Source organism: Rattus rattus, chromosome 12 (assembly GCF_011064425.1).
Source record: "Rattus rattus isolate New Zealand chromosome 12, Rrattus_CSIRO_v1, whole genome shotgun sequence".
Lineage (NCBI taxonomy): Eukaryota > Metazoa > Chordata > Mammalia > Rodentia > Muridae > Rattus > Rattus rattus.
The window spans coordinates 71,285,397-71,309,636 of NC_046165.1; the positions used below are offsets into that span (position 1 = coordinate 71,285,397).

Here is a 24,240-nt window from a genome sequence, read left to right on the forward strand (position 1 = left end):
TACGACTTCCAAATGTATTCTAAATACTTCTCCTTATGTCCACAGATACATATAGCTATCACTCCTCATCAAAGAAACTGCCTTTTTCAGAAGGAGGGTGGAGAGTATGACACTGATTCACAACTAGTCAAAATTCACAACATAGGAACTCATAGGAGGCCTAGTTCCAGGTGATAGATGTACAACAGAACCCTACACCTGAGGCTCTGGGAATCACAGAAGCCTCGGCAGGAAGTCGTCAGAGCCAGAGCACCAGGACGCTTGCTGTGAGATAAGGCCACCTAGTCCTAACAAGGAAGCTGCCCCTATGAGATCTCAACAAAACGTTGCGTAAGGACCCCACGCCTAGATGAAGAGCTACAGGCAGCCAGTAACTGCTGAGAGAAAGAGAGTCAGTTTTCTCCACAGACAAGTCCCTTGATCAGGTATTCAAATGTAAGTGGTCAGTCCTAAACACACGTACACGCAAGCAACACTAAGCAGACCCGCCAGGTTATACACGAGTCTACTTGTATGTGTGTATCTGTAACAATAATAACTTAAAAAGAGGGCATTAATTAGAGAAAAATTGGGGACAAACCAAAGGAGTTGGACAGGGTTGTGTGCAAATTATGTGAGGATGGTATTTATGTATGAAATTCACAAAACTAATTTTTTCAATAAAAAGGCATAGACATCACAGACAAGCCATTGCAGTTGATAAAAGAAAGAGCACGTCTCTGGCTGCAGGACTAACAAAAACACAAAACAGTATATACCTTTCTATTTGTCAACAATAACAAACAAGAAAATACAACATCAGTCTAGTCATGGCAGAAAAAACACAAATGACCCACAGGATATACACATGGAACGTCTAAAAGCTTCATGGAAAAATTATAAAACCTTATTAAGGATAAAAGGAAGAGACGAATAGTGCCAAGGAGACTCAAAGGCACAAACAAGTCGGTTCTGCCCACATTATCTATAAAGGAATCTCAGTTTCAAACAAAAGCCCTGAAGAATTTGGGTGGTTTCTACGTCAACTCTAGCATGTATATGGAAAAGTAAATTGTCGTTGCTAACGTAGTGTGGAGGGCAAGAAAGTGCAGGCAGGCAAAGCTGCCTCCAGGGGAAAATGTCCTAGTGATGAACAAACGTTAAACACAGCGACCCAGAAAAGGAGACCAGGGAGGACGAAGCTCAGTGGATAGACTGGCTGGCCGGCTGGCTGTTCCGCCTCCAGCGCTGTGGAAACCCAGTGTGGCCGGTACACATCCACAATCCAGTCATTCAGAAGGCGGGAGCAGGAGGATGGGCTGTTCAAGGTCATACTAGGATACATAGCAAGTCAGAGGCCAGCCTGAACTACATGAAACTTTGACTCAAGATGACTGAGGACCATGAGGAGAGGTGGAGAAGAGAAAGCAGGTGGTACAGGGAAGTCACTGTGGCAGAGGTGGCTTCACAGATCAGCTGATTAGTAAGAGAGGACGGGCATAGTGACCTTTCATATAAAAACCCCAAATAGAGTCCTACACCAGTGACTCAAAATGAATTGGAAGACCTCACTCTGAAAAACTTGCATCATAAACATTAAGTTGCAGGGCGGGGGAGGGAGTCCCCGTTTTCTGGGAACCTGCCAAGCTCTCTGCGGAAGGACATCTGCATCTGCTTGCTCCTACTCCTTGCCTTCCCAAGCCAGACTCTTAACTAACACATTGCCAGACCCATTCCCTTTACCTGGAAGACTTAGATGGGCAAGGATTGGCTGCCCAGTCTCTGTAGCCCCCGATGTTCCCCTGGGACAGTGAGTACAGAGGATTCTGGGTGTAGGGTAAGTGGTACCTCTCTGAAAGACTCCTTTGGCTCCAGGAATGTCTCCCTCATTGAATCTCATGCTTCTTTTCCCATCGGTCTCACCCCTGCCCCCAAATTCATGCCCTTTCTCTTTCAGAGAAGTTTCTGTTGCAGGCAGCTAACAACAGTAGCTGACCTCCAACTTCAGAACCGAGCATAGCTGTTTTAGACAAACAAAACCGGCTTAAAGACCTTAGCCGTAAGCTCTATAAGAAAAGAATTGATAAAAGACATTTATGAAGATTTTTTCATAACAATAATAAAAGTATTGACCAAGCCCCACCAAAAGACATTGACTGTTATAGAGAAGTTATATTTAATTAAGAAAGAACCCAAATTTAAAAAAAAAAAAAGTAAAAAAAAAAACACCAGAAATACACTAATAGGAAGGTGGGGGGGGGGATGAAAAACAAGCATTTATTTTTACAAATATGTGTGTGCACATATAGATGATTTAAATTTTATAAATACAGAATCATAGTATGTATAACCTATGTAATTTTAAAAAATAGTAGTATTGTGCATACAGGATGTATGTAGGTATGCACGTGACAGCACATGTACGGAGGTCAAAGGACAGCTTTGTGGACTCAGTTCTCTCCTTCCACCTTTCTATAGGTTCTGAGACTCAAACAAGCCACCTAGCTTTCACAGCAAGCACCTCTACCTGCTGAACTGTCCCACTGGGCCATCATATAATTGCTAAGATGAGTATGTCTGACACTTTAGCCATACTCTGAATGCAAAAATACACAAGATGAACAGCATGATTCTGTTTACACATTTTAATGTTTCATTGAAATAGAATTGCCCTTCCTCCCTCTAGCCACTCCCAGCTACCCTCCCCCAAGCCCCTGGCATTCCCCAAACCCATTGATCTCTGCGCTGTGCCCAGCGGTGGTTTTCTGTGATGGTCTCCATGCGCGGTAAATAGAGGCTTCTTTGATCAGGAGTCATAGCTACTTATCTGTGGGTGTGAGGATGAGGTTTAGATAAGGAATTATGCAAAGTTGGGTTAGTAGATTCTTTCCTAAGCTCCGTGACTTCCCTAGGCCCAGGAACCTGGTGATGTTTTCAGTACCACACATGACTTCCCTGCTGTTGAGTGCACCTGAGCTCCAATTAGACAGCTGCTGACATGGGAGTGCCCCACCGCACTTTTACGCATGTCTTGCCGCACTGGTAATTGTCTTCGTAGTTCATAGGCTTTGCGGCTGCTAGGACAGTGTAACAGCTTCCTTCCCTTGGGAGCTCAGATAGTATTTTCTGGAAACATGGAAGTTAGACTGCAGGGAGAGGACTGCAGGTCAGATTCCACTGGAGTCATCTGAGTCCTTTGTCCTAAGTCTGCGGTATCCACAGTAATACAGATCTACCTTCAACCCCTAAGAGACAACCAGGGCCTACAGACATAACCTGTGGGGAGTCACTTGGCTGCCCTGGTAATCACCAAAAGGAAGTTTCTTCTGCCTCCCACTGGGGGTTTTGTTAGTCTGTGGATCTTGAGTGGAGCATTGTCAACCCAAGTGGTTTAACGTCCTTTTTGATACACATGATATACATGTATATATATTTATTATTTGTAACTTTAGGTAAACTTGAGATACAATTTCTTGAAAGTTATCAAACAATCTTTCTGTCATTTGTCTTCCATCCTCCTCCTTCTGTGTTGCCCTTCCTCCCTCATCCTCCTCCTTCTGTGATGTCCTCTCTCCCTCATCCTCTTCCCTCTGTGTTGTCCTCCCTCCCTCACCCTCCTCCCTCTGTGTTGTCCTCCCTCCCTCACCCTCCTCCCTCTGTGTTGTCCTCCCTCCCTCATCCTCTTCCCTCTGTGTTGTCCTCCCTCCCTCATCCTCTTCCCTCCCTGTGTTGTCCTCCCTCCTCACCCCTCCTCCCTCTGTGTTGTCCTCCTCCCTCACCCTCCTCCCTCTGTGTTGTCCTCCCTCCCTCACCCTCCTCCCCTCTGTGTTGTCCTCCTCCCTCATCCTCCTCCCTCTGTGTTGTCCTCCTCCCTCATCCTCCTCCCTCTGTGTTGTCCTCCCTCCCTCATCCTCCTCCCTCTGTGTTGTCCTCCCTCCCTCATCCTCCTCCCTCTGTGTTGTCCTCCCTCCCTCATCCTCCTCCCTCTGTGTTGTCCTCCCTCCCTCACCCTCCTCCGTGTTGTTCGCCCTCCCTCCCCCTCCCTCCTCTCTGTTGTTCGCCCTCCCTCACCCTCCTCCCTCTGTGTTGTCCTCCCTCCCTCACCCTCCTCCCTCTGTGTTGTCCTCCTCCCTCCTCACCCCTCCTCCCTCTGTGTTGTCCTCCTCCCTCACCCCTCCTCCCTCTGTGTTGTCCTCCTCCCTCACCCTCCTCCCTCTGTGTTGTCCTCCCTCCCTCACCCTCCTCCCTCCTGCTCGCCCTCCCTCCCCCTCCTCCCTCTCTCTTGCCTTCCCTCTCTCACCCTCCTCCCTCACCCTCCTCCCTCTGTGTTGTCCTCCCTCCCTCATCCTCCTCCCTCTGTGTTGTCCTCCCTCCCTCACCCTCCTCCCTCTGTGTTGTCCTCCCTCCCTCACCCTCCTCCCTCTGTGTTGTCCTCCCTCCCTCACCCTCCTCCCTCTGTGTTGTCCCTCCCTCACCCTCCCTCTGTGTTGTCCCTCCTCCCTCTGTGAAGACCTCCCTCCCTCACCCTCCTCCCTCTGTGTTGTCCTCCCTCTCTCCCCTCCTCCCTCTGTGTTGTCCTCCCTCCCTCACCCTCCTCCCTCTGTGTTGTCCTCCCTCCCTCACCCTCCTCCCTCTGTGTTGTCCTCCCTCCCTCACCCTCCTCCCTCTGTGTTGTCCTCCCTCCCTCACCCTCCTCCCTCTGTGTTGTCCTCCCTCCCTCACCCTCCTCCCCCTGTGTTTTCCTCCCTCCCTCACCCTCCTCCCTCTGTCTTGTCCTCCCTCCCTCACCCACCTCCCTCTGCGTTGCCCTCCCTCCCTCACCCTCCTCCCCTGTGTGTCCTCCCTCCCTCACCCTCCTCCCCTCTGTGTTGTCCTCCCCCCTCACCTCCTCCCTCTGTGTTGTCCTCCCCTCCCTCACCCTCCTCCCTCTGTGTTGTCCTCCCTCCCTCACCCTCCTCCCTCTGTGTTGTCCTCCCTCCCTCACCCTCCTCCCTCTGTGTTGTCCTCCCTCCCTCATCCTCCTCCCTCTGTGTTGTCCTCCCTCCCTCATCCTCCTCCCTCTGTGTTGTCCTCCCTCCCTCACCCTCCTCCCTCTGTGTTGTCCTCCCTCCCTCACCCTCCTCCCTCTGTGTTGTCCTCCCTCCCTCACCCTCCTCCCTCTGTGTTGTCCTCCCTCCCTCACCCTCCTCCCTCTGTGTTGTCCTCCCTCCCTCACCCTCCTCCCTCTGTGTTGTCCTCCCTCATCTTCACATGGAGCCTTCTCTGTGTCGTTTGTTTCTCACTTTGTATCACCTGTATCCTCCTAGTCCTCCCCCCAAAAATTAAAATGAAAAATGTAAAACTGCTCATAGTTTCTGAAAAGGTCTTTTAGGATGTAAAAAGAAACTCGTGGGCTATCTTTCCCTCTCAGGGACCTGGGGTTGGGGGGCTGCTGAGGATGGCAGTCAAAGGGTACCTGAAATAAAATGTGAAGTGTTGATGTCTCCTTTCACTCTAAGCAAAGCCTCACGAGAGGAAAGGCTGTAGTAGGCTCAGACCTCGGATCGCAGTCCACCTGGAGGGAAGTCAGAGCAGGGAAGAGGAGCTCACAGCACAGCCTGTGAGCAGCTGCCTTGTCCTATGGCTCACGAGCAGGTTGGTGCTCATCGCGATTTCCTAAGTAACCCAGCACCGTCTCCCTGGGATGGTACCATCCACACGTATGAGTGGGGGCCTCCTGCAACACTTATAATCACAAAACACCGCTGCAGCCCCATCTCTAGCTAAGCTTCTCTCTTCCCAGGCAACTTCAGGTTTATAAAGATGACAGTAATCAGATTAGTGTTCTTAATGGTGGTATGAACTTGTAATAATTTATTCTGCACTGCTGTTATAGACAGCATAATCAAAACCATCTTGTGAAGGAGAAAGTTCATTGGGCTTCCACTTTCTGATCACAGTCCATCCTTGAGGGAAGTCGGGATGGGAACCCAAGCAGGAACCTGGGTGCAGGAGCTGAAGTAGAGACTGGAGAGGAGTGTAAGCCACTTTGCTTCCCATGGTTTGCCCAGCCTGCTTTTTAATACAAGTCGGGGCTAGCAGTGCAAGAGGACCCTCATGGGCTGGGTCCCCTCACTTCATTAATCAAGAGCCCCAACCCCCACCCCACAGCCTTGCCACAGTCCAGTCTCAGGGAGGCATTTTCTCACCTGAGTTTCTCTCTTCCCAGATGGCTCTAGCTTGTATCAGGTTGACAAACAATCAAAACAACACAAGATTGTTTCACCCCATACCCAACACTTAAGAAAAAGAATCAGTTTTTTAAATGTCCCTTCTTACTTTAGCATGAAAAAGACACACACAGTTGTGGGTCAACATACTATGGGATATTGAGATGCTATCGTGGGAGAAACAATAGCGTGTTCTCTGTGTCCAGAAGAAACTTATATTCAGTTTTCCTAAAGGTAAGATTTGAAAAGAAAAGATTGTTTGTTTCTAAGACTGCTATTGGAAGGGCAGAGGCAGGGAGATCAATTTGAGTTTGAGGATAGCCTGGTGTGTGTATGCGTGTGTGTGTGTGTGTGTGTGTGTGTGTGTACGTGTATATAGTAAATACCAGGCCATCCAAGGCTATGCAAGAGCCCTGTCTCAAAATAAACAAATAATAAAACAGATATTTGTAGCTTTATTCTCAATTCAACTTTAAATAAAACACATACTTAATTTCTTCTAGATAAGCACAAAAGACCATAATGGTTCACTTGCAATGGTGTTAGGCCTTGTAAGAGAGTAATATTTGTTTGGATTTTATTCTTCTGTTAATGGTGCACCTTCTTCGTAATGCTCTGTCTCCGGAGTCCAGACTCCAGGCCTCCCAGCACCACAGTTCAGATGCTCTTGTCAGTCACAGCTATGCCACAGAATATGACTGTCGTGTTATACAATAATAGACTTGCACTTCAACTGACTGGAATGACAAAAACAAGGAAGTTACAGTCTACTTTCTAAAATAAACACTCATGGCAACTATTAAAGCTTAAGGTTCTAATCCTATCTTAATTGCTGTGACTAATTGTTCAGGTCCCTTTAAATGAGATTTTGAATCCTAAATGATGTTTTGTAGCAATGACAAGCTGGTGTCAACGCTAAACAAATTGTTTAGGGGATAGATTGTTAAAGATGTAAACACCTACAAAAGCCCAGAACGAAGGCTACAGAGAGGTAAATTCTTACCAGAGGTTTCTGTGCTCAGAGGGTGAAGTCAGATGCTGTATTTATAGACTTCCAAGACACCTGTGACACAGTCCTCTAAAAGCTGGCGAATAATACATTCTCTAGTATTTAAAAATGGCTAAAATTGCTTTTAATGGTGCCACTCTATTTTTGAAATGTATTGTATAATCAAAATTGCTCTGTCTGAAAGACCCACTCCATGAGTCTTAACTCAGAGCTGCAACAGGCTTGAACGAGCCCAGGCACGCCCAGATACCTAGGGCCGAGTCACCGTTAAAACTAACAGACCATAAAAGGAAAGGAATACAGAACAGACTAGGAGTACCGGATCTGGCAGGAAGGGATAAATCCCTAGCCCCCCCGACATTCAGGACGTCCCAGCCCACACGTACTCTTTTACCATGTTACAACTTCATTCGAATATGATTCAAACCTGCCAATGTGTGTAGCAATACCTTATTACCTCATCTTGTGAAATAACCAATCATATGTGAACATGTCTATGCCCTCGTTTAAATCCACCAATCCCGTAACTATGCATCTGCTTCTGTACGCCCGCTTCTGCTTCCCCAAACCCTATAAAAGCCCCATGCTGGAGCTGCTGGGTGCGCAAGTCCTCCGAAGAGACTGTGTGCCCAACAGGTACCTGTGTTTTCCAATAAACCCTCTTGCTGATTGCAGATATGTTGCTTATTGATATTGGAAATTGATAGGAGGTATTTGGTTTGTTTATGAATTAGCCAGCTAAAAGGCTATATGGTTTAAGGTTTGTTGGATTACTTTTGATATTTACCACAACAGGAAGCTCAGATTCTCTTAACAAGAATTTTTTCATTTCCTGATATCTGGAGTACAAAAGCCTATCAGGCTCATTGTTTAGCTTACTTTTAAAAAACTTGCTTAATCTTCATAATGGGTGGAACTTTGAGTTTTATGGTTATATTATTACTCTGGGAGAGAGTGCAAGATACAAGCTTTTCTGGTTACAGACTAAGGAACACAAAGTATTTTGGGGAGAAAGATTTTGTCTTTAGTGTTTTTAAAAGTGTAATTAGCCTCAGAAACCTCACAGAGTCATACTGATCAGAATTCATAGAGGTAGACAGCCTGAAAAATTGATTCAAGAGAATTAAATAAGATATCTCGATTCTAAACTTTTGTCTTGAGAGTTGTATTTTGCATAGTGTGCCTACTTGGATTCCTGGTCTCAAGGACTTTCAACTGGGTCCAGTCAGGACACATTGGCTACAGCATTTGCTTCATTCTTCTGAAAGACCCCCAGAGCAGGGAGACCCTCACTCAAGTCTCGGGATGATTCGACCCCCCCCCCAAGAACTCACGTGAGACCGTCCTTGCTGTAATAAACATGAGGTTTATTGATAGGAACCAGTGCACTGGCATCGAGACTCGTATCCCATGCAGGGGCAGTGGAGTTCACCCCAGTAATCTAAGACAAGGAATTTAAAGGAAGAAACCTCAACCCCAGCGGTAGGGGAGGGCATCATTGGAAAATGTCGAGAATACCAGTGAAAATCACAAGGAGGAGCTTCCTGTTTCTCAAGATTGTTTACTTTATGGTCCATCAGTTCCTGGGAGAAGCTTCCTGCTTCTCAAGATTATTCTCTAAGATTTTAATCTAACTTTATGGTCAGCTAGTACAGGTAGAGGGCAGGGTCTGGAATTTGAGGTATTTAGGGCTTTGTTAAACTTCTGACTTCTTAGCTGCATTTTTTATTCTTTCACTTCCTATCCCCTTACCCCCAAGGATATCTCAACATCCATGTACAGCTTGAAGAAGTTATGGAGGAGTCCTCATCCCAATTCCCTGGACTTTTGGCGGACTGGAAGTGGTTATTCTAAAGTTGTTTTTATGAAGAACTTAAAATTTGTTGTAATTTAACAGGGAGGAATTAGCTAGATTCAGTTCTACAGTCATAATCTCATTTGGTAACTAAGCTAAAATCATATCTTTGTTTTGATATAGAATTTATTTGTTAAAAGAGTTTAAAAGTACAAGGTTTAGAGCCAGTCCTTCTATTGATATCATTCCATACTTCTAAGTTGATTACATGTGAGTTAAGGGTCAAATAGCAAGCATATTGCTGACTCTGTGAGAGTACTTTCAAGATACTGTTAAGATATAAAGACAACAGTACAGGTTGTTTTATATAGGTAGATGGTTTTCAAAAACGTCAGAAATCCACGAAATTTGAGATTTAAAGTTATTTATCTATTGTTGAGACATATCTGTTCCAAACAGTTCCCCTGTGGGAGATTTAATGAAGAAATTGAGCATCTCTACCTCCAGATGAGGCAATACCTTGTGGCTAGGTAGCCTCTAGACAAAACTGCCTGTTTCATCTGCAGACTAATACTGTCCAGAAAGGACAACTATTCATGCAGAATAGTTGACTGATAAACTCTGCCAAGACAGGGTGATCAGCCCTTCAAAATCTGCATTTCAAGAGTCTGTCAGTTGATTTTGGGCCAGAAGGCTGAAGACTTGCTCTCACATTTTGTTAACAGGGACTGTGATAGTGGAGATTTGTCTCTGCAACCTCTCAGTTCTGGAAGCTGTGTTAGGCTTATTTTGTGTACAGATATTTGGTCATTCTCAGATTTCTGACGGGGTTGAAGACTGATTATAGTCTCATAGCCTATCAGGCTATTTGACTCTGAATATACATATTTTATTGGATAGTTATCCAATAGCATACAAGCTAGCCAAGATATAATACAGATTTTAAGCCTTTCTTAAGCTGGAATGAATAACTAAATGTTCTGTTTAACTGATATAGTGATGGACTAGGTATTGAGTATATCATATGTTTTATAAAATGTAGAATGGGAATAATTGTACTCAGTTTATATATAAGTGAAAAGGCTTTATAACTGGACAAAAAGGGGGAAATGTTGTGGTTTGCTCTGGAGTAATCTGTATTTTGATGCTAATTCCACTTCCTCAAGGACAGCTGCCTACTCAGGAATCAGGTGACTTCACCAAAACCTCCCCATTGAATTTGTAAAATACAGGTGAGGGGCAGGTACAAGATAGGAAGCCCGTCATTGGAGGAGAAGAAAGGATGGTGGGAGAAAGTTTGAAGGAAGAGGAGGAGACTGAAACTAAAAGGAAGGAAACAGGAGGAAAGAGAGAAGCCATGGCAGGAAAATGGAGGCTGACGATCTTACTCTGTGTATTTACAGGTTGTTATCAATGTTCTTAAGGGATGGATGGTACCAGGCTTTGTATGTTTAAGTGGGCAATTATATCTTATCAATTGGATAAAAAAAAAAAAAAAGAATTCTGTGCCTCCAAAACTGTCCCATGTTGGGCTTTGAGATCTTACAGAAACTGGTAAATAAATCCTACTCAAGAGCCATGTAATCAGCATGTACAAAACAAGGTTTGATCAGACATTCCATTCCCACCAACATATAGACAGGGAACAGATGAAGGAAAGATGCTTATACTCAAGCTGTTTACTTCAAGAGTACATTATCCATGACAATGACAACAATGTTCATTTCTCACTAAATATCAACCCTAAAGAATGGGACAATCAGGGTATGTGATTAATCCAAGAGGGCATACAGACTTGGAAGGCCAACACATGAGGCTAACCCCAGATTTCTCACCAAAGACTATGAAAGCCAGAAGATCCTGGTTAAATGTCATAGATATTCATTGTGATGGTTTGCATATGCTTGGCCCAGGAGTGGCACTACTAGAAGGTGTGGCCTTGTTACAGGAAGTGTGTCACTGTGGGGTGGGCTTGGAGACCCTCCTCCTAGATGTAGAACTCAGCTCCTCCTGCACCATGCCTGCCTGGATGCTGCCATGTTCCAGCCTTGATGATAATGGACTCAACCTCTGAACCTATAAACCAGCCCAAATTAAATGTTGTCCTTTATAAAACTTACATTGGTCATGGTGTCTGTTCACAGCAATAAGACCCTAACTAAGACATACACCTTGGCTTTCCTGAGGGACCCCTAACAGCAGAAACAGGTGCTCTTTCTGACTCTACTGCCTGCCTTTGAATGCTTTTCCCCCAACAGGGATACCTTGCCTGGCCTCAATAGGGAAAGAAGTATCTAATCCTACTGCAGGTTGATATCCACGGGAGGTCTCTCTTTCTCTGAAAAGAAAGGGAGGGGCAGGGGATGGAAGAGTTGTGGAACTGGAAAGAGAAAAGGGAAGGGGAGCTGTGATCTGGATGTAAAGTAAATCAATTAATGAAAAAAAAAAGAAATTAAGTGACAACAGAGAGTGAGGAAGATGGTAGGAAACAGGAGGCCATCATTCTCCATTGTTAGAAGCATAAACTGCTATAAAATCCTTTAGAAATGGGTGTGAAGCATTGTCAGATCTAAACGCTGACATTTTATGCAGCTCAGATATGTAATTGCTGAGTATGTATCTGAAGGACTCTGTATCTCACTGCAGAGATGCTTCCTCAATCTTATTCATTGTGACTCTATTCAAAATTGCTAGGGAATGAAGGAATCCTACATGTTTATCAACAAAAGAATGGATAATGAGAACTTGGTGGAGATGAAAATCTATCTCCAGATAGAGACATAGATACATACAAAAACAGATGATAGATAGATAGACATATAAACAGATGAATGTTATTCAAAAAATGAAATTATTAAATTTTTATGAGACTGCAAAACTGTAAAAGTACTGGGGTTATTCAAATTCAGAGAGACAATACATGCAAACAACAGCATCTAATTTTTATTTCTATTGAGAAGGCTATGCTAACTCCATGGCAGATTTCAAATTGGTAGTTAAGGAGACTAGGCCTAAATCTGAAAAGTCCACTGAAGCCCAGGCAAGTCAATTACAAAAATAAAGAAAAAAAAGGAAAAGAAAAAAGGAAAGAAAAGAAACTCCAGGCTTGAGCCTTCAGGCCTTGATCTGGGTTCCGGAATGCCTGGAGATAGAATAAGATAAAGCTCATTCGCCTGAGAGTTCCTCAGCAAGGGTTTTCAACTTCATGCCCCAGAATTCCACTGTGCTTTAAATCAAGCCTACAAGCTCACTTGGTTGACTCTTGGAGACCCCAACATCCTGGAATTCTGAAGAATAAAACACTCTTTGCCTTGACATACTATTCAAATCTGAAGTATCATTCTTCTGCAAATCATGGACCTTAAAATATAAATTCATGTGAACATGAGTGTGTGTGGATGCTATGAAATGAGAGAAGTCCCTACAAGAGGAGAAAAAGAAGCATTGAGGAAGATGAATGGGAAGGAAATAGAACCAAGATATAGAAGGAGAAGAGGAGACACTGGGAGCAAGGTTTAGCTGGGGTTAGGGAACTGGGGGACGACAGAAGGGATTAGCTAGGAGAAGGTTTAACAGAAATAAATATGGACGAAAACTCCATTGAGAAACATGCCACATTGTAAACTAGGTTTTTTTAAAAGGAAATCAAATACTTTTTTAATTGAAAGCTTCTAATAATCAAGGACAGTACAGTGCTGTAGAGATAAAGGCGGTCTTTGCAGAATGACATGTGGTGAGTCGCACGGCCCAGTGCTTGTCATTCAACTCACCAACATGTGCACAAGAAAAGTGGGTACATGCTTCTCACATGCTGTTGTCAAACCATCAGCATATGAGAGAAACATGGAAAATATTTCAACCAAACCAAAGTGTACCTTTCCTTTCAGGATTGCTTAATTTCAAAATGTTAAAAAGCTTTCCCAATCAATGAAGCCCTCTCCACTCTAATTCTTAATTCTCATCGCATACAGAATAGAAGCAGAATGTCTCCACTGGGTAGTGTGTGCTCTATCTCAGGTCTTCTTCGTACAGTAGGTTTGTGTGCAGGCTGCAGGTGGCTGGGGAGCACTGTGTGCTCACTGCACAGAGGTAGACAGCAGAGTCACTGGGTTGAGGGTCATTGATGTGCAGGGAAACATGCAGGCTGGCTTTATTGAGGTGAACTGTGAATCTGCCTTCTTGCTTGTCACCATTGGAGAAGATGGACATCAGAGCCTTGGGGCCTTTCCCAGAATGCTGTCTGTACCACCAGAAAGAATTAGAGGCACTATCACTGAAAGTGCAGTTGAGAGAGGCTGTGTCTCCCTCTGGGACAATGAGGGATTCTGGACTCTGCTGCACCTTTTGCTGGCTGCTCACCCCTGTGAAGAAAAATAAAGGTCAGATAATCAAGAAAGGATGCATATAGATGCCAACACTTCAGAATGGATTGTCAATGGGCCTCCCGCCCCTAACTAGTGATGAAAACATCTGTGTTTCTACCATTAGCCTGGAGCCGACAACAATGTTACATCTCACACCTGGATCCAGAACAAATCTACAAACTTACAGTGTAGCTGGAGCCACAGGAGCACTAGTGAAACACTCAAGGATTTCATTCTCTCCTCTTTTCTCTTCACTGAGGATTCAGATTCTCAACCGTGAACTCATATAGTCATATACAAGTTTCCACATCTCCTACTTAGGAAACAGGAAACGCAGCTTTGCTAGCAATCAGGAAAGTGACTCTTCACCACTTAATCAGCACCAAGTCTTTCCTCCAGCCCTCTCTCTTCCCCTCCCTCCTTGTTCAGCCTGCCCACCCCGCTTTCACCTTTTTCTCTTTGAAAATTTTGTTCAACACTGCCACCTTGTGGGGACAGGATAGTTACCGAGGAAAGACAAACGGTAAACTCTTCTAATGTAACCATTAAAAGGTAAAGTACTGGACAGTTCAACTGGACTATTGAAGAGACATTTGCTCCAAGTCAGAGTTGGGAGTGAGGTGAGTTTGTGTGTACACAATCAGCAGATGTCTCATTTCTCAGTAGTAATAAGTATTGCACACAGTCAGTCACTCATGTGCACTGAAAAATCACTATGAAACATCAGCCATGGAAATCTAAGACAGGGTCTTCTCTATAGCATAACTCTAATCCTTGTCGCTCCCATTCAGATCAATCTTCAAGGCTTACAAATGTCTGCACAGACTCTAAACAGGGTCTGAAACTTGGCCAGAGCCTAGAAAGGCCTGGAATTCTTCAATCCGTTTGGAGCCAAGAGCACACTTGTGTGTAACAAACTGAACTTGAGTTGGTGGAGGAAAGATGGAGCTGTGTTGAACACCTAAACTCAAAATACAACCTAGGCAACTTGTTCATCTCTCTAAAAGTTTTATTCTCTTTTCTTCAATAAAGTCTTGCTGAATAGGTATTGATCTGTGAAAATTCTAGATCTCACTTCTTTCTTCTGCCCTCTTTCTGCCTGTCTGGATCTCCTCAATCTCTCCCCTTTCTTACTTCTCTCTCCTCTTCCCAATCCCTTTCACTTTATCTCACTCCATTTCTAACATAGTTGTCAAGCCATATATACCAGAGGAATAGGAATCCCAGAGCTGAACTAGATCCACATGGAAACAAATCAAGAAATAACTGTCCTGCAGGACTCTGTGAGACTCCACAGCCTGTAGAGTGGGGGTAAGAAAGCAGTGTGGATCAACACAGTTAAGTAGCAGGTATTAGGTCCTGCTTTGGTGACCTGATACTAAGAGTGTATTTTTAGGTATATTTAAGGAGGCCAATGTGATCAAAACTTCACAGGTGATAATTAACTTATCCTGTGTATACAATAAAGCATCATAAATCTACTTGAGACACAAAGTAAGCTAAGTAAAGATTGGACCTGACATCATTGGACCCCCTTCTGTAATGATGGATTCAGTAGACTGAGAAAAACAAGCTCATGATAATGGTGTGGGCGCTGGGAAAGGAACTGAGGTGCAAAGATCACCCGCTATGAACCACTTCTGCTCCCAGACTTCTGGGCACATAACAGATTATGTGTTCCTTCCTTGAAGGAACGACCCTCTGGGATTCATATTCAATGTTCCCCCATAGATATCTGTGAGCAATAGAAACTCTGTGCCTCCAAAACTGTCCCATGTTGGGCTTTGAGAGCTTACAGATACTGGTGACTAATCCTGCTCAAGAGCCATTTACTCAGAATCTACAAAACATGGTTTCATCATACCTTCCATTATCACCAACAAGTAGAAAGGGAAAAGAATGAAGGAGAGATGTCCATACTCAAATGGTTTACTTCAAGAGTATATTATCCATGACAATGATAACAATGTTCATTTCTCAGGAAATGTCAACCCTAAACAATGGGATAATCAGGGCACATGTTCAACCCAGAGCAGATTAAGGCTTGGGAGGCTGATACAAGAGGATGTGAGTTTAAGACATTCCTTAGAATTAAGGGGGGCCTTGTGTCCAACAAACTCAATAGAGGGGGTTAGAACAATGAAAATAACAAATACCATGCCCTTGGGAAATTTTCAAAAAGGAGCAGGAAACAACTTGAAGCAGTCTTTGTAAAATATACACCTCGGTTGGAAGATGCTGCTATTAAGGTCACAGTCCAAAATGTCTGTATGAGCTCCCGAATCTCACAGAAAAGGGAGGACTCCCTTTCTCAGAGGGTTTCCTCTTCTCTGCTTGATCTTATCTGGAGAGTGACTCTAAGAACAGGCACCTGACCTTATCTACAGGATGACTCTGCACAAAGCTTCTGACAAGCACTACAGGTTTTAGCACTCAACCCTTCCTCTCTTATGATAATTAGGTACTGTCTTGTGACCAATCAGCCTTTCCCCCAAAAGATATCCTTGGAGGAAAGTCACGTTATATGGCCAGATTACAGTTTCAGCTTCCTCTCTCCCAGTAGGAACCTACCCAGCAGATTTATAGAATTGGTAAAATGAAGCATCTCTGCCATAGCCAGTAGTGTATATCCACTGTGGAAATCAGAACCCACTCCCCAAGATCTATATAACCTTTGTATACCTGGAATAAGGTTGAGCTGTCTCTCAGAGGCAGACACAAAAGTCAATCCCTCAGTATTCACACTGTCCAAATCCTGGCCTGGCCTGTCGAGCCCTAGGCCCCCTTCCCTGTGGGCAAACAGCCACTGAGGTTGGGGGAGAGGAAGGGTCACACACTTCCCAGGAAGAGACATGCCATACAACGAGATAAACTGTTTTCTCAAGAGAGCAGGAGAAGAACTAGTTAGAGATACACAGCACTTTCCTTTGTCACAGTGAACCTGAAACAAAACATCATGGTGTGGATACTAAGGAGGATCAATATGTAAAATTGTGGGAGTCACAAAGTAATCACAGAGTCAGATCATTTTAGTGTTTTACTGATATGAACAGCCACCATGACCAATTCAACTCTTATAAGGAAAACTTTTAATTGGAGCTGGCTTACAGGCTCAGAGGTTCAGTCCACTATCATTGTGGTAGGAGCATGGCAGTGTCCAGGCAGGCAGCTGCAGGAGGAGCTGAGTTCTACATCCTCATCTGAAGTCCAGTAGGAAAAGACTGACTTCAAGGCAGCTAGGATGAGGGTCTTAAAGCTCACACCAACAATGACACACTTCCTCCAACAAGACTACACCTACTCCATTAAGGCCACACCTCCTAATAGTGCCACTCCCTGGGAGAAGCATATTCAAACCACCACATTCATGAAATCCTAAATTACTAAAGTTTAACCTTCTGAAAGAAACTCAGAATCCTAATATTATGTGCTGAAAACACAGTAGGGGAGAGAAGACTCCCCTTGGTGTAGCTTCATGCAGAAGTGAAAACAAGAGTTTCAATAATATCCACAGATGTAAAATCTGCCATACTGCAAAGGTATAATTTATGATGAGAGATCTGTGACCTGACAACAAGCAGGAACTGGAGAATGGGGCCTTCCACTCACTAGATAATTCATTGAAGGTATCATAAGAGATCTTCTGTAGAAAAGTCTTAGTGTTCATATCCAACCTCTAGGCCCACACTAGATCTTATACACCAACACAGCCTGCCAACAATGCATGATATTTTCTGCACCCTCCCCAGTCCTCAGATCTATCCCATATCCACAACCAAGGACCCAGCATAGACTGCTGAGTCCCAGTTGTGTCTTACTCAACCTCTGAGTTTGTCCAGGTGACAAATCCTGTGTACTAGCTCAGCCTACTCTGTCATCACAAGACACCAATGAAAGATATCTACATGTCCAAGTCCAATCAAAAAAACAAAAAAGAAAAGCAATATGACAGGTCAAGCTATGATGTTCTCCATCATCCCAAACCCAGAATTACCTAGTTGAACCTTGTAACATAGAACTTAGAAGAACCATCACAAAATTCATTAAACAATCCAAAGAGTTTAAAGGTGACACAAGCACACACCATGAATTTAAAGAAAATTATTTTAAAAGAAATAAATGTTTGGGTGATGCTCAAAAACAAAACATAAACCTAAAAGAAATGAGAGACAAAATGCAGGAGTTTAAAACCAAATTCAACAAGAGATAGGAAAGTTGAAGACAACTCAAGTTGAAGTAAAGATGAAATTAAAAGGCTTAATAAGCCACTGAGAAAACCTAGAGTACACTTTCAATATACAATGGATCAAGAAAAGACAGAAAATTGTGGCTAAAAGATAGAGCAAGAAATAAGGAAAACATTTTTGAAACATGAGAAAGGAACATGCGGGAACTGTAGGACACCAGAAAAATGCTAAATGTTGATAAATCTTGAGAGGAAGCTGGACAGTTAAAAGTGCCATCTGCTCTTCCAGAGGACCTGGGCTCAATTCCCGGTCAGCTGTAACTACATTTTTAGAGGAGCTGACATCATCTCCTGCCTCTTCAGGTATCAGACACAAGGTCTGCATAGGCACACATGTAGGTGAAACACACATACACACAAAAGTATAAGAATAAGAAAAAAAGAATAAGAATAGTGACAACAGTGATGATGAAAATGATGGTGATGATGATGATAAAATATGAAAATTCATATCTCCAAACCAAAGGCCTAGACAAAGAAGAAGAATCCAGGACAATGGCATAAAATGGATCTTCAAAAAGATCATGGAAGAAAACTTCTTGAAACAAAGAAAAGATACATTCATATAGATACTACAGGCACACAAACAGCAAATAAATATCACAAAAGAAATTCCCCACAAAATATCATAGTTAAAACATTAAACATACAGAGCTAAGAAAAGGTATTAAAAGCTGCAAAAGGAAAAACCCAAGTTATACATAAAGGAAAACCCATCCTAAGAGCACACGATTTCTAAATGGAAACTTTAAAAGTCATTAGAGACTAGAGCAATGTATGCCAAGTTCTAAAAGTCTATACAAGTCAACCTAGACAACAGGACCCAGCAAAACTATCTGCTGTGGGTGAAGGAGAAAGAGAAGGTATCCATGCTACAAACAGCCTAAAAGAACTCATGTCCATGAGACCATCCACACAGATATTAGAAGGAAGACTAAAGGCTGAAGAGCTGTATAAATGTGGCCAGGAAACTAAAGAAAGAAAACAAATGAAGTGATAATTACTGAAGTATAAAGCATAACTAAGACTGCAAACAGTAAAAATACAACAAAATGACTGAACTCGATACACACCCTTCACTAATGACAGAGACCCAGAAAGACACACGCCTCATGTTCTCTCTGATCTGTTGTTCCTAGCTCAACTCTTCAGATGTGAATTATAAACTAAAGTAACTACACACACCAGTAAAGTAAAAACGGACCAAGTGAGAGGAGCTCCAGGAGGGAAATAGCAGGAAATAAAGGATATGAAGGAGGAAATAGACAAGATGAGGAGGAGGGAGATTTAACTGCGGAGGGAAAGGGACGTGAACACAGAAGCAGAGGGAGGAGAAACAGAATAATGATATTTGTAAATTCTGAATGAACTGTATTATTTTCTGTTCTCCTAAAATTACATGTACACAGAGAGAGAGAGACACACACATACATGCAATCTTACACTAAGTTGTACTGATAACCCCCACAAACACACACACACACACACACACACACACACACACACACACACGACCTATAAAATATTTAACAAAACTACAGTTGGGGCATTTCTTGCCATCTACACATGTGGGTCTTATTTCTACAGCTTCTAAGCATGTTAAGATGCTACTATAAGATCTCTCCAGCTTTTCTTTTCTTATGTAGGCACTTGGTGCTATGAACATGCCCTTAGAACCATATTCTTTGGGTCACATCAGTCTGGGTATGTTGAGTTTCATTTTCCTTCAATTGCAGAAAGTTTTTTCTTTCTTTCCTAATCACTGTATTGGCCCATTTTTCATGTAGTGATGTGTTCTTCAGTTCCCATGAGTTGGCACGCTTTCTGTTGTTTCCGCTGGTAGTAGTGTCCATGGTAGTGAAAAAAGGGATGGAGGTTGTCATTTCAATTTTCTTATACATGATGAGACTTGATTGTATCTGAGTATGTGGTCAATTCTGAAGAGAATTACTTGAGGTTCTGAAAAGACCTGTATTTCGGTAAAATGGTCCCTAGTTAGGTACATTTGGTTTATGATGTCAGCTGGCTCCAACATTTGTCTCTAGAGTGTTCGTCCTGATGATGTGTCTCCTGGTGAAAGTGAAGTACTGAAGCCTCCCGTTATCAGTGTGTGAGGGCCAATGCATGATTTAATCTGTAGTAGTTTCTTTTATGAACTTGTGTGCCCTTCTTTGTGGTGCATAGATGGTAAGAATCGCAATGTCCTTTGGTGGATTTTCCTTTTATGAGTATATATCTCTGCTGAGTAGTTTTGGTTTCATATCTATTTAGTCAGATATTAAAATGGCTATAGCAGCTTACTTCTTTGGTCCATGTGCTTGGAATATATTTTTCCATCCTTTTACCCTTAGGGGATGTCTACCCTTGATGTTAATATGTGTTAGGCAGTAGAATGGGTCCTATTTTTTAACCCTTTAACTAGTGTGTCTTTTTATTGAGGAATTGAAACCATTTGATATTGAGAGTTATAAATGAGCAGTGTTTGTCGGTTCCCAGTTTTTGTTTGGTGGTGGGTTTCTTTCCCCTTTCTTTTGATTTGCTGATCTGACACTATTTATTCATATGTTTAATGAAGTGACGTTATCCTCTTCAAGTTGAAGTTTTCCTTTTAGCAACATCCGTAGAGCTGGATTTGTAGATAGATTATGTTTAATTTGGTTTTTCATTGAATGCTTTTCTCCATCTATAGAGATTGAAACTTTTGCTGAATGTAGTAGTCAGGGTGGCTTCTGAGGTCTCTTAGAATTTTTAAAATATTTAAAAATTTTTAAAACATTGGTCCAGGATCTGTTTTGTTTATAGAGTCCACTGAGAAGTCAGGTGTAATAACATGCCTGCCTTATATGTTATTCCTTTTATATGTCTTTTTCCCTTGTGCCTCTAAATATTCCTTCCTTGTTCTGTACATTAAGTATTCTATTATTATGTAATTATGTAATATATTATAAACTATAAATATAATAAATTATATGTATTATATAATTATACAATCAGAAGTTATTTTCTGTCTGTTTATTCCTTGTACTTTGATAGGTAACCCTGTTGGGGGTTACAGATTTTAGTTATGAGATGTCGATTTTTTTTTCTATACTGTTGACCTGGCCTGCTTCTCTTTCTTCTATTCATACTGTTCAACCTGGGTTTCTTCTCTTTCTTCTATTTCTCCTGTTTATATATTTGGTCTTTTCTAAGTATCCTAGATTTCCTTGATGGTTTGTGTCTGGACATTTTTAAATTTTCTGGGACCAAGGTATCCATGTCTTCAGTGGCCGAGATTCCTTCTTCCATCTTGTATACTCTCTTGGTAAGATTTGACTCTGAGTTTTCTATTTGAGTTCCTAATTGTTATATTTCCAGTTTCTCCTCAGTTTCTGTTTTCTTTACTGATTCTACTCCGGCTTTCACATCCAGAACTATTTTCTTCATTTCATGCCATTGTTTGTATTTTCATAAATTTCATTAAGGAGTTTATTCAATTTCTCTTGCAAGACCTCTACATATTTATAAAGACTCTTCTGAAGTCCTTGTCTTGGCTTCAATTATGTTGCATGTCTCAGAGTCTACTGTAGAATTCTGGGTTTTAATGTAGACATATTATCCTGACTTTTTTTTACTGGACATTATTTTATTTACATTTCGAATGTTATCCCCTTTCCTGGTTTCCTGTCTATAAACACCCTATCCAATCCCCCATTAACCTTCTATGAGATTGTTCCCCCACCCAACCACCCACCCCTTCTGATCTTCCACCTCTCTGCCCTGGCATTCCTCTACACAGGGGGGTTCCAGCTTTGGCAGGACCAAGGGCTTCTCCTCCCATGAGTGCCTAACAAGGCCATCCTCTGCTACATATGCAGCTGGAGCCATGGGTCTGTCCATGTGTACTCTTTGGATGGTGGTTTAGTCCCTGGGAGCTCTGGTTGGTTGGTATTGTTGTTCTTATGGGGTTGCAAACCCCTTCGGCTCCTTCAATCCTTTCTCTAACTCCCCGAATGGCGATCCCATCCTCAGATCAATGGTTGGCTGCCAGAATCCGCCTCTGTATTTGTCATGCTCTGGCAGAGCCTCTCAGGAGACAGCTATATCAGGCTCCTGTCAGCAAGCACTGTTGGCACCAGCAATGTTGTCTGGGGTTGGTGGCTGTATATGGGCTGGCACTAGATGGGGCAGGCTGTGAGTGGCCATTCCTTCAGTCTCTGCTCCAAATGTTGTCTCCATATCTCCTCCTGTGAAATTTTTGTTCCCCCTTCTAAGAAGAACTGAAGCATCCACATTTTGGTCGTCCTTCTTGAGCTTCATGTGGTCTGAGATTGTATCTTGAGTAATCCGATTTTGGATTAATATCCACTTATCAGTGAGTGCACAGCCGGTGTGCTTTTTTGTGATTGGGTTCTCTCACTCAGGATGAAATTTTCTAGCTCCATCCATTTGCCAATATATTTCATGAAATCATTGTTTTTAATAACTGAGTAGAATTCCTTTGTGTAAATATACCACATTTTCTGTATCCATTACTCTATTGAAGGACATCTGAGTTCTTTCCAGCTTCTAGCTATTATAAATAAGGTGGCTATTAACATAGTGGAGCATGTGTCCTTGTCATGTGTTGGAGTATCATTTGGGCATATGCCCAGGAGTGATATAGCTGGATTCTCAGGTAGTCCAATTTTCTGAGGACCTCATGTCCATCAAGTGTTTCATGAGGTAGAGGCACACACTTCGGTGTGAGAGAAGCTAGCTGGAAAAATTTTTCTACTGCTCCTCAGTACAGACATACAGAGAGAATCATGCCATAACCTCATATTTCTTTTTCGAAATTTTGAGATATGCAAGTCACTAGCCCTCAGATAATCTTCCATAGTATTAGCTAGATATTATCTAAATACCACCATTCCTGGCATATTAACCCTCTATGTCAGGCTGGAGGTGACAAGCAATGTGAAAATAATGACTTGCATATGGAGGTAAAGACAATTGATCTTGTCAATGTTTTCATGGCTTTACTATAAAATCACTGTGTCCCTGTATGAAGAAACATTGCTGTCCTATGGTTTTCGTTTCCTGTATAAAAATCCAGCACTACTGTCATCTACTTTCTGCTCTGCTCTGACCATTTGTATGATCTTTTTTTTTCATCAAACAGAGAAATACTAGGGCACACAGCACAGACTGTGGGGGAAACAGGGTGATCTAAAATGTAGGTGATCAGAAGTCAGGCTTCCTTTTGCCTCTCAGTTTGTGCTCAGCTCCCTCTGTGGTTTCTGCCACTGTGTCACTCAGAGCACAGTAGTACACAGCCGAGTCCGACTCTTGTACTGAGGCTTTCTGCAAGTGGAAGGACGTGTTCCTTTTATCATACGTAGCTTCAAAACCTCTGCTGCTTCCCTTGTTATTGGGTGTTGTGACTTTCAAAAGGAACTGTGGACCTTTTCCAGGATATTGGACATACCAGAAGAGAGTCGGGTACCCTGTAGCTGAATAAGTACAGTTTATAAGTAGGAAGTCATCTTCTGAGAGGATCACTTGACCTTCTTTTTGGGTCACTGAGTCTCCGTGGGTCCTTCCTGGAAGAAGAAATTATGTCACATTAAGGGCAAATTTCATAGATGGTTAAATATATTCTGACATCACAGAAGAAAAAGTACAAATTTTGTCACTTTACTTACCAAGCATGAATAGCATCACAGTCACTAAAACTGGCGAAGAGTTCATCTTCCGTGTCACCAGAGTGATGCTCTCAACTCTTCATACTAAGAAATGATAAAAAATGACACCAAATGATGAATTATGAAGCTTATAATTCACACAGATAATGATCTTGTCTTAGGGAACTCCACCCCCTAGTGGACAGAGACTAAACTAGGGTCTATTGCATATGTCGCAGAAGTCAGAAATGTGCTCCAGTACTCAAAACCATTTCTAAGGCACTTGTCAGACCTCAAAGGTCCCTTATCAATCTGAAGAGCATAAACAGTGGCCATTAACATATTGACTGTCGTCATTCTTGGGATTCTACCCGATGTGAAAGTGCAATTGATGGGTGTTCTGCTTTGGTCTTTTCCATATGGCAAATTGAATGACAAAAAGTAGGTTTCTACCCATTTATTTTCACTAATCTAAATACATAGTAAGGTGCTATGTGGGTCTGGCTCAGACTTGAGAGAACTTGTTGTTTTTGCAGAGGGCTCAAGTTCAATTCCCAGAACCCAAACAACAGTTCACAATCATCTGTAACTCCAGTATCAGGTGAACTGATTCCCTCTTTTGACCTTCGTTGGCACCAGGTACATACACAGTACATAAACACAAATGCAGGCAAAACATTCATGCACATAAAACGGGATAAAGAAGGTTTTAAACTTTTCTCAAAAATACTGCAAAATTAAGGAATTTTTTTCCATTTTTATTAAATTGGGTATTTCTGATTTACATTTCAAATGTTATCCCCTTTCCCAGTTTCCTGTCCATAAGCCCCCATCCCCGCCTGCTCCCCCATATGGGTGTTCCCCTCCCCATCCACCCCTCATTATCACCCCCCAATAATCCCCTACACTTGTAGTCCATCCTTGGCAGGACCAAGGGCTTCCCCTTCCACTGGTGCCCCAACAAGGCTATTCACTGCTACATATGCAATTGGA

General features: G+C 42.7%; 1 protein-coding gene across 1 annotated transcript; it reads right to left on the reverse strand.

The window, feature by feature from the left end:
• Positions 1-13,000: 13,000 nt before the first annotated feature.
• On the reverse strand, positions 13,001-23,314 carry LOC116913223 (immunoglobulin kappa light chain-like). The gene is made up of 3 exons (XM_032917398.1): positions 23,269-23,314; positions 22,831-23,166; positions 13,001-13,353 (listed from the first exon to the last, which is right to left on the reverse strand). Exons 1-3 carry the CDS (start codon positions 23,312-23,314, stop codon positions 13,001-13,003), a joined length of 735 nt encoding a protein of 244 aa, XP_032773289.1.
• Positions 23,315-24,240: the final 926 nt, after the last annotated feature.

Coding starts and splice junctions, on each gene's coding strand:
- LOC116913223 (XM_032917398.1), bottom strand. CDS start 23,314: ATGAACTCTTCGCCAGTTTTAGTGACTGTGATGCTATTCATGCTTG. Junction 23,167..23,268: donor TGTGATGCTATTCATGCTTG/GTAAGTAAAGTG, acceptor TTCTTCTTCCAG/GAAGGACCCACGGAGACTCA. Junction 13,354..22,830: donor AGCTGAGCACAAACTGAGAG/GCAAAAGGAAGC, acceptor TTTTCTTCACAG/GGGTGAGCAGCCAGCAAAAG.